The 11,676-nt window shown below is 42.4% G+C and overlaps 1 protein-coding gene across 1 annotated transcript; it reads left to right on the top strand.

The window, feature by feature from the left end:
* Positions 1-7,660: 7,660 nt before the first annotated feature.
* On the top strand, positions 7,661-8,887 carry LOC308371156 (uncharacterized protein; the record flags this gene model as incomplete). Its single annotated transcript, XM_080845985.1, has 3 exons — positions 7,661-7,839; positions 8,347-8,518; positions 8,879-8,887. 3 exons carry the CDS (start codon positions 7,661-7,663, stop codon positions 8,885-8,887), a joined length of 360 nt encoding a protein of 119 aa, XP_080702111.1.
* Between the last annotated feature and the right edge of the window lie 2,789 nt (positions 8,888-11,676).

Raw genomic sequence — 11,676 nt, 5'->3', positions numbered from 1 at the left:
TTTCCTAGCTCTTATGTCCCTGGAGCGCTTTGTCGCTGTATGTTTTCCCCTTCGACATGCAGCGATAGCTAGCCGAAGGCGGACCACTGTGGTAGTAATTACTGTGTGGATACTGGGCCTAACTGTTTGGACAGCTGAGCTGACTGCCAACATGATATTTGAGCTTCGCTCTCCAACCAGGCAGGTGATCTGTTCAAACTACATGCATTTACAAATGGAGATCTCCCTCAACATAAACAGGGCTTTCACAGGCATTATATTTGCGTCAGCTAGTGTTGTTATAATCTATACATATGTTGCCATTTTGGTGACAGCAAAGTCGACGACTTCTGACAAGACATCTGCGAGTAAGGCCCACAGAACGATACTCTTACACATGGTGCAGCTTGGCCTGTCTCTTGTGTCGACCCTGTACAGCATGATTCGTAGATCACTGTTCACAAGCAATGTAACACCAGTGACTGTTGTTCAAGTGCAGTATGTCTTGTTTGTAGGAGTGGTCATCTTCCCCAGGTGTCTCAGTCCTCTGATATATGGCCTGAGAGACAAGACTTTTAGTGCCTCTTTTAAGAACTATTTTCTTTTCTGCGTAAACAGAAAAGTACAGACATCAACACATTTCATTAAGTATGGGACTTAAAAAACATTTTCGATTGAGACATTCCTTTTTGGGTTGTACCCCTTGTTTAAGGGCTTAAAGTCTGTTACATGTGCCTGCTTTCTTAACTGTGTATATAACTTATCCTTTTATAAGGAAAGCCTGTTGCCCCATTTTGAAACCCTCATGTAAATGCAAAAATACATATTTTGCCTCTATTAGTAATCACTGTTTTTAATGTTATTTTTATCTAGGCTTTCCCTCTTCCTTATCCATAGGACAATGTCTGTACTTATTTGTTGGACAATAAAAGGACTCTAAAAAGGTTAATAATGCATGTTCCATAGACCCGATGTGCCAGATTTAGTGGAGTAAGCACTGTAATATGAAAAATAATAATATACCCATACAAAACACATTACAGACAGCAGAGAAAAAACATAATGCAGGGGTCAACAATTGCAGTGTGATGACCACTGGTCACTTCCCTCACTTAAGGGTGTCCTGTTACCTCAGGCCAGAGTAGGCCGCAGTCACCTAAACATGAATGGCATGGCATCCTTGCTCAATTAGCAAGCTGTGTAAACAGAAGTGACAGACAGTCAGGTTTGAATAATTGATTCGCTTTTTAGTAACGAGACTGAAGAGGGTTGTTTGTTAACCCATGAGGGTTGTTCGTGTTCAACCTTGTCCCCAAAGGTTTTATCCTCAGACAAGATACAGAGATTCATGTTGAGGTTGACTGTAATACCTTTGTGAATGAGATCATGGAAATATTTGAAGATATTCAGTGGTCAGTTTCTTTCTTCATCTTACTTTATTTGATTCTTTATTAAATGCAATCAAAGTGTGGTTTTATGTTTTATGGTTTTATGTTTTTTATTATGCCATTGTAAATGTAACGTATTCTTAAATGTATGCAATCTCCCACAAACTCGAACAAAAATTAATTTCACATTTGCTTTATTGGTCAGTTTGTTTACACACACCGGAATTTGACCTCTCCATTCAACCCATCCGTGAGCAGTGAACACACACACACACACACACACACACCAGGAGCAATGAGCATATAGACACAAAAAGCATTGTGCGCACACACACACATACACCCGGAGCAGTAGCGGCCTCAGCTGCAGGGCCAAGGGAGCAGTTAGGGGTTAGGTGCCGTGCTCAAGGGCAACTCAAGGGCACTTCAGCTATGGATGCTGAGGGAAAGTACTGTTCAATCACTTCCCCGCCCAAGTTTTTTCCTGCTGGTCCAAGGAATCTAGGTCTCTATTGCTTGTAGTTTGACTGTTCTCTCCCTTGTACGTTGTATACTAAGTGACTAAATGTAATTTAAATGTAAAAGGAATTAAGCCGGTGACCTTTCGACCTTTGCTTTTTAAAGGTTGTGCATAGCTATAGATTACAATGCTATACAGCTATGCTATACAGAGTTTACAGTCTCTCAAAGTCTCAAGTGTGCCGCAATTACCTGCTCACTAATTAAGGAACATAAATGATCATTCTGACTCGTACATGTCTTTGGGAACAACACATTTCAAATTGCACACTCAAGGGACAGTCCCAATTCAATTAAAAGGAACTAAAGACTACTTCAGGTACCGTATGTTTGAACATTAATAATTATAAGCATTAATTATTATGTGTGCTGGTAAATAATTTAGTTGTTTGTGGGCCACCTGTGGCCTAAGATAGCATACACTGTATGTAATGTGATACCCAACAATCAGATAAATCAATCTAGTGGCATGCCATGGATCAGTCGTCTGAACAAAGCTGTCGTGCCCATGGATCGTTTAAAAGAGAGTAGGCAAAATGGACATCAGTACACACAGGCACCTGCCTCACATATGAGAGGTGTGAAGCGAACCTCATTACAACCTAAGCAGGAAGCTAGTTGATTCTTCTGGTGACTGTTTCTGTGCCAAAATGTCTGTTCTTTTAGGCTATTTTTGTAAATGTGTGAATTGAGGTTTTCCCCCAGATCCGTTTCCCATGTGCTCTTCATCTACATCAACATTGTGAGGAACGCACATCACAGAGGAGAGGATCTTTAAGATGTTCCTCATCCTCTACATCCACATGCTCTTCATCTACATCAACAACGTGATTTTGGCAACTAGGGTTGCCAACTTCCTTAACCCCAAATTAGCGACACTTTCTCCCAGGTGCGTGCGCGCGCCAACAGTTGACCAAAAATATCACAAGGTTTCATTAGCCATACCATAAACCTACTAATTTCAGTGTAATTTTGGCAAACCACAACTGTACTTGCTTGGATGTATTGTTCACAGTAATGGTTAAGACAATTTTAACAAGTTTCTCTCAAATTTCATGTTGTTTCCTTAAAATAGCATTAGACTATAACCATATGCAACAGACACGGAAAAGCTTTATTCCTAAACCAACCATTGTCAAACTAACTTATCCAAGTTCTCAGCAATACATGGGGGGCCATATCATATTGAAGGAAAAAAAGGCAGACATTTATGTAAGTGTTATATTAACATTTTATTATAGCTTTGACATTTGGGCATTTAAAACATGTCATACAACAGGTATAGAACTTTTTGTCCATCTGTCTTCAATGTTTGTTTCTCATACATTCTCAACATACGTAATTCCTCTCTCCGAAGTGGCTGTATATTTTTAAAACAATGGTCTCAATATCCACTGCCAGCTCATCGCTGGCATGTTCGCATGCATTATGTGCGACGTGGGCCGGGCAATTCGCTTTTAGAATGCCATCGTTTGCACTGCTGAGTAGCGTGTAAACAGAGGGATTTTTCCATAATTCACGTTCGCATTAGCGGCTGCATATGCAGTGATGTTTCTTATATCCAGCCTATCCTTAATTTCCCAGGCAGGTCATTAGAGCTTGGATTGTACGCCATCGGACACAGAGAAATACCTCACGCATACTGGAAACATTTTTCTATTTCCCTTATTCGAGGCAACCAACAACAGTGTCCCATAGCAACGTTTGCGTGCGTTTTGGCGCTTTTACAGTAGCTTATTATTGGCCGGTGAGGCTGTATTTGGAATACGGGACTGGAGTTGTCCCTAACGGGACAAATCAAAATCACCCATAATTCGGGATGACCCGGACAAATCGAGACGGTTGGCAACCCTAATGGCGACCCTCCGGAGCAAATCCACGTTCAGCGAGACGGCCCGCTACCTGCTGTTCGGCCACATGCTCTTGAACGACGCGCTGCACCTCGGCGTGGGCCTGGTGCTGTATGTGCTGGGCGCCTTCTACATCACCCATATGCGCGCTGCCTGCGCCTTCCTGGTGCTGCTGTCAGCCACAACCTTCACCATTGCGCCACCTCAACCTCCGCCGCTATCATTGGCGCTGGAGTTGTCTTGTCATGATTTGGGACCCTCTGGCCTCTAGAGGCCGCCAACAAAAAGACGCTTGGCTTGTTGTGTGGGTACATGTGCTTCTGTTTACTTCCTGTCTCTGTTTTCCCGCCTTTGTTTTACCACCTGCTTGTTGATTGGTCACAAGAAACTGTCTTGTTCTTTCCTGAGTCTTTGTCGTATTGTTTTCTGGCTTTCTGAATTCAGAAGTTACGAGCTAGCTTCCTAGCTTGTTCATTAGCTGGCCACTGACTGCCCTGCTAGCTAGCTTGCTGCCTAACGGCTGTTACCGTTTTGGGTAGGTAAACAAACTTGTTTCTTTGTTAACTTTTCTCTCGTTCCAGGGTGTCGAGGCAACTGTACCCAGAGTGTGGGTACAGCAGGGACAAAGGGGACAGACGCCGTCGGTGCATTGTGTGCCTCGGCAGAGAGCTGGGGCACATGAAGGACCAATGCAAAGATTACGCCTTGGTTTTTGGCACTGCAGCCCTACGATTCACAGTTTGGTACAGGGCCTGAGCCTAGGTCCTTTTTGCGGCAACATGGAGCAGCCCCTCCCTTCTTCACTCACACATCTTTCGGAGGAGCAGCCCCTCCCTTCTTCACTCACACATCTTTCGGAGGAGCAGCCCCTCCCTTCTTCACTCACACAACTTTCACTGCCTGAATGATCCTCTCCTCTCCTCTCCTCTCCTCTCCTCTCTGGCCTTACCCCCCACCATGAGCTGTAACCTGGATTAATTTACTCACGTTGACCCGGCAAAAGCATGAGAAAGGGAAGTTACTCTCATTGACTTGCAAGAGCGGGAGAGAGAGATTGCACAGACATTGCACGCACACAAACACACACACACACACACATACACACACACACCCACACGCATGGACGCTCAAATGACGCTCATTGACGCCATATGATGTTCGGTTGACGTAAGTCACACGCTGTGTGCGCTAGGGGTCCGCTCAGTGGTCGTTGTCAGGTCGCCAGTGAGTTGTTCACTACAAAGCAGACGATTAATAACAACCAAACAACGCTAGGGTAACGACTGACTTATGATAGCCAAACACGTACAATGTTAGTAAAACGATCCACGAACATTCTTCAGCGTTTAAAATGAAACCTTGAAGAACACTGGTCTCCATGAGAACTTTTGTGCAGGTTAAAAAAGAAAATTCGGACCAGCGTTCTCCACCGAACACCGAATATTACCGACTATGACCAACGTTCACCAGCGATCACACAGCGCTCTTCTGGCGCTATACCAGTGACCATGGACGATGAACGTAACCTCAAACGTCATAGAACATTGACCAGAACGTTATCGTGTGACGGGGCCTTTAGAGCTGTTCACATTTCAAGCCATCTCAATTGGGGTGCGGATCCTCGGCAACCCTCAGGCGGCAGACTGGTGTCTCAACCCTCAAATTTTCGGGCTCATGTGCTGAGCAGGATAATGGAGGAGAGAGAAGAGAACTGCTGATAGTTGCACCCTATTGGCCCCGCCAGCCATGGGTCGCAGACTTGAACAGGATGTCAGTGCAGCCATCTTGGGAGCAACCTCTCCGAAGAGACCTCCTGTCACAGGCGCACGGAACAATCTGGCATCCTCAACCAGAGTTGTGGCAGCTCAGAGCCTGGCACCTGAACGGGACAGGTTGCTAGCCTCAGGGTTGTTAGACTTGGTGGTCGCTACGTTCCAGAGTGCTAGGGCCGTATCAACCAGCTCTCTATAGCTGAGTGGCGCTTATTTGAACGTTGGTGTGCCTCACGGGAGCATGACCCCACGAGCTGCTCTCTAGGTGTCATTAGAGAATTTCTGCAACAGTTGTTCGATGAGGGCAAGGCTGCTCTGCCTCTCAAAGTGTACTTGGCAGCGATCTCTGCGTGTCACACAGGCATCAACAGAAGAACCCCAGGGAGCCATCTTTTGGCTTTGTGCTTCATGGCTGGTGTGAGGCGTCTTAGGGTGCATTGTAAACCTCTGATGCCCTCATGGGATCTGCTGGTGGTTTTGCGCACACTTACAGGGCCTCCTTTTAGGCCCCTAGAGGAAGTCGGCATTAAGTCAAGGTAATCAGGCATTAAGTCAAGGTAATCAGGTATTTGAGTTTGCCGTTTTCTCAGCCTCTCCTTTCGCATCTGCAGAGGATGAGCATATGAACAAGCTGTGTCCGGTGTGTGCTCTTCAATGTTATTTGAAGCGCACAAGGACCTTTAGACAGTATGATCAACTTTTTGTGTGCTTTGGCACAGAGGCTAAGGGCAGGCCGCTGTCCAAACCCAGCCTCTCTCGCTAGATTGTGTAGGCTATTGGTTTGTCTTATGCAAGTTTGTCCATGGAACCCCCAGAGGGGCTGCGTGCTCACTCCACTCGGGGTGCCTCTTCTTCCTGGGCCCTATTGAAGGGAGTCTCAGTGGAAGACATCTGTCGGACTGCAAGCTGGAGTTCTCCACACACATTCATTCGCTTCTATATGATGGATGTGGCTGAACCTAGTTTTTTTACAAGGGGTCTTAGGGGCAGGGGATCTGTGATCGCCAAGGCCCAAGGAAAATAAATAAATAAATAAAAACGTCCTGAATTGCTCCATCATCAGCTGATATATGGCCCTTCTTTGAAGGCCCAATTCAGTGAGCTGTTGCTCTTGGCCTTCACTGTAATTCACGTTTGATGCGATTCGGGTCCCATGTGTTAGATCACAGAAACACAATGGACAGTTTTTTGTTGTGCAATGCCATTACGACACTCAAAGGTGATTGCACCGACGCGGTCGCAACGTCATCAGATTTGCTCGATATAAACAGGACAGACCGGTGACACCAGACACCAGATGACCGGAGCCCAGGCGCAGACACCAGATCCATACTGCGCGTATGTATTCACACTTGAATATGTGGGAACAGCTCATATTAATCATGTTTCTGACATTCTGCCTGTTAATGATACATATTTCATTCAAGTTTTTAGACTTTAAGATTAATTAATGATGAGTGATATATGATATACTTCTATTTTCTCTTTATTAGGTCAAAGGGTTTTCACGGTAGGCTATTGAAGTAACGCCTCAGGTGTTCATCATCAGTGTCTAATATACACACAAAAAATATTGTCTAATACATCAAAAAGCACTGTTATATTTCTGTGCCTGCAAAAATTATCTTCTGTAATTTGACAGCATTTTCATTATCTGTCTTTTAAAACATGACATACTGCTTTAATGTAGGTTTTGTGTTATTGCATCATTCATTAATGATCTGTCAAAATATTCTATTGTGTTTATCTATTCTATCGCTTTCCGTTAGTGATCTGGTTTCATAGCAATAGGTGTTTGAAGACTGTGGGAGTGTGTGCAGTTTCTTTTCTTTTATAATTAGACACAGGAATGATGCTTCGGGCATTCTCTATTTAGAATATAATACATATGTATTCCATCCAGGTTTTATTTAAATTGAATGATTCATTCCTAATGAGTTATATATGATATATTCCTGTTTTCCCTCAATTAGGCCAAAGGTTTTTCACATGAGTAGGTTACTGAAGTAATTATTCAGGTGCTCCTCAGTGTCATCAGCAGTCACTGGTAATTATTTGTTTCAAGCACATTATGACCATGCAGAACACAACAGGATTAGCTAACTTCACTTTTTCTCTCAATGACGGGTTGTCAGCGAGAGCCTTTTTTCTTATGACTCCCTGTTTCTTTTTCCTGTATGTCAACTTAGTCATGCTGTTCACGCTGAGGTCTAAAGAAATATTCTGTGAAACTCCTCGATACATACTGTTCAGTCACTTACTCGCCTCTGACTCTTTGTTGGTGGCGACTAGCGTTATATTCTACATTTTTTACTCCACCCACTTAGATGAGTCAAGTTTATACGTATTGAGTTATGTCTGCCTTTTGATTTACCTTCTGAGTGGACTCCTTAACGCCATCTCTCCGCTTTACCTAGCTCTTATGTCCCTGGAGCGCTTTATAGCCATATGTTTTCCCCTTCGACATGCAGCGATAGCTGACCGAAGGCGGACCACTGTGGTAGTAAGTGTTCCATGGATACTGTGCTTTATTCTTTGGATAGCTGAGCTGATTGCCAGCCTGATATTTGAGTATCAGACTCCAACCAGGGAGTCGGTCTGTTCAGATTACGTAGTTTCCCAAATGTCGATCTCCTTCAACATAAACATTGCTTTCACAGGCATTGTTTTTGCGTCGGCGAGTGTTATTATAATCTTTACATACATTGCTGTTTTTGTGACGGCGAGGTCAACGACCTCTGACAAGACATCTGCGAGTAAGGCTCACAAAACGATACTCTTACACATGGTGCAGTTTGGCTTGTGTCTCTTATCAATCCTGTTTGGTTTGATTCGTAGGTCACTGGCCACAAGCAAGCTATCGCCAGCAGTTGTTGATATATTAAAGTATGTGTTGTATATAGCACTGAACATCTTCCCCAGGTGTCTCAGTCCTCTGGTTTATGGCCTGAGAGACAAGACTTTCAGTGCCTTTTTTAAGTACTATTTTTTTTTCTGTTTAAACAGAAAAGTAAAGCCATCAACACATGACGTTTAGTATGGAACTTTTAGAAACATTTTTAGATAGGGACATGCCTTGTAGGGGTGTACGCTTTACTCAATGTTGTATTAAGTCTGTGTGTCTGCTTTTACAAATGTACACAAGCTTTCCTGTTATTCTGAAGGCCCTTTGCCCTGTTTTGATTCCTCTCAGTAATTAAAGACACGTATGTAAGAAGACGAAAGAAGATATTTTGCTTCCATTTCTAATCAGTGTTATTAATGTTGTTATTATTATCTGGCCTTTATCTATATTTCATCATTCACATAGAAGTCTTTATCCAAAGTGAATTAGTGACGCTGTCTTAACTTATTTCATGATGCGTTTCAGGGTCCTTAGAGGCTGCAATGATTTTTGTTTAAATGTGTTAATTTATATCATACAATTTCTCTCACTTGCTTTGAAATACAAATTGTCTGTAAAAATGTCCAAATTATATAAAAAATAAAACATGTTTCAAAGACCCGTTTTTTTTGAGTAGGCTATGCCATATAAACAAAGAGATACCCGTAAAAAAACACAATACTGACAGCAGAGGGAAAAAAAGGGGTCAACAATTGCAGTGTGATGACCACTTCCCTCACTTAAGGGTGTCCTGCTACCTCAGGCCAGAGTAGGCCGCAGTCACCTAAACATGAATGGCATGGCATCCTTCCTCAATTAGCGAACTGTGTAAACAGAAGTGACAGACAGTCAGGTTTGACTTGAATAATTGATAAGATTGCTAATGAGGTGGCAGGGGACGGGATTGAGAGAGTTGTTTGTTAGATGTCCCTAAAGGTACTAACCCTCAAAACAACGGCCCAAGATCAATGATGAGGTCATTCCACAGAGATTTTAGTTTTGTTTTATTTGCATTGTGGTACCTTTGTGAATGGGAACATAGGAACAAATAAGGAAATTCAGTGGTCAGTTTCTAACTTTATTTTGATAGTTTTTTAAATGCAATCAAAATGTCTTTTCTAAAATCTCTACAATTGTCTTTTTATATGCTATTTCTGTACAGCAAATCTAAGATGTATGACATTTAATGTGAGGTCTGTAACAGAAATAAAATGCGTCATTGACTAGTGCGTGTTTATATATAGATAAAACCTTAAACTAAACTAAAATTGATGTGCTTCATCCAAGATCTATAACAAAATTAAAGTATGTTCTACAATTGTGTGTGTCTCTTAGAACAAGCTTTTGAATCGTTAATGTACAGCAGTTTACACAGCTCTATGTTTCAATGTGCTAATTAAGGGACATAATTAAGGATCCATTCTGATTTGTATGTCTTTGGGTGCAACAAATTTCAGACACACCATAGGGACGGAATAAATTACATTAAAATAACCTAAATGCTTCCGATAGTGTGGTAAAACTGAGCTTTAATCATTATGTAGTGTGCTGATAACTAGATGTTAACAGGTCCACTATGGCCTATAATGCAGCAAGCGTGTATTCAGTTCAGGAAAGCTGAGATAAGAAGTGTTTTATCCTGTCAGAGGCATTTCTCAAATCTATGTTAACCTGTAAAGGCCAGATTGAGGATATGTGTACATAACACCATACATATAAAAGGGCAACAGTATAAGATGATGCCTTTGGGTTCCTTTTTTTTTTTTTTTTTTTTTTTTACATTTTAAGAAACCAGAGAAACTTACCAAACCAACACCTAACAACGTTGTAAGGTAAAACCTTTCCATTTTTACAGAGCCCAAATGATTTCAATGTACCAATAACATCAAAAATTTGAAGTAGCGCAATATACAGTTTTGTTCCTGTTCTCGAAAGGCGAAAGGTGTGTTTGTGTTATGTAACTGAAATACATGCTGGCAGTGGTGAGGGCTGTGAATGTCCCACACGCAAGGCCCTGAGGCTCTGGGTGTCATTTTAGAATTTCTGTAACAGTTGTTCGATGAGGGCAAGGCTGCTCTGACTCTCAAAGTGTACTTGGCAGCCTTCTCTGCCTGTCACACAGGCATGAACAGAAGAACCCCAGGGAGCCATCTTTTGGCTTTGTGCTTCATGGCTGGTGTGAGGTGTCTTAGGGTGCCCTGAAACCTCTGATGCCCTCATGGGATCTGCTTGTGGTTTTGGGCGCACTTACAGGGCCTCCTTTTGACCCCCTAGAGGAAGTGGGCAAACGATTTTAATGTACCAATAACATAAAAAAAAATTGAAGTAGAGCAATAAACATTTATGTTCCTGTTCTCGAAAGGTGAAAGGTGTGTTTGTGTAAATGTAACTGAAATACATGCTGGCAGTGGTGAGGGCTGTGAATGTCCCACACGCAAGGCCCTGATGGATATCAGACCTAGAGGCGCCACAGATGGTAGAACGCAGACAGGGCCCATTCCTTCATTCATTCATTCATACAGTCAACCATCAATCCATTCATTCATGCATCAATGCATTAATTCATTAATCTGTGTGATAGTCTGTTTGTTTGTTTGTTTGTTTGTTTACTTGCTTACTTACTGATTTAAAACTTCAACATAAACACAGGGCACTGCATATACCGTATGTCCTCCACAGAGTACCACAGACATTGTGTGGGCCGGTTAGCTGAAGGACTCTGGATTTCAAAGCCAACTGTAGTGTAGTTAATACCTTGTGCAAACTAAATTCCCATATTCTATCTCTCATGAAAAGAAAAAGTATGTATATGTCTGTCTGTCCCGAATCATAAACAGCACAATATACTATTACATACTACCAGGCTGTTTAATGCTACACACTTTGATCATCTGTCAGTTGAGTGACAGTTGAGTAACACAAGGGATACCATTAGTCTCCCCAGTCCAGGGGACCCTTCATGTGGGGACATATTTTTAAAGTTTACTTCGCCACCCTATATCACCCGGTATGGTGCCTGACGTCAGAGTGTCATCAGTTTTCTATATAAAAGCTGGCCAGTGCACACACCTGAGTTCATTACGCCCAGGTAAGGCTGAAAGATGCAGTGACCACTAATGTAACTTCTGTGTGCTGCAGAAATGTGTGTGAGATGTAAATGTGGGCACTGAAATACTCCTAATATTTACCGTCATATTTTCATAAATTTTCTGTATTATTACAGATAAAATAAATGAATGAGAAAAAGGAGACATACAGGTTAGGACTGCTTGGATGATTATAAT

Source organism: Sprattus sprattus (assembly GCF_963457725.1).
Source record: "Sprattus sprattus genome assembly, chromosome: 1".
In the NCBI taxonomy this organism is placed as follows: Eukaryota; Metazoa; Chordata; class Actinopteri; order Clupeiformes; family Clupeidae; genus Sprattus; species Sprattus sprattus.
This window is presented reverse-complemented; position numbering and strand designations above follow the sequence as displayed.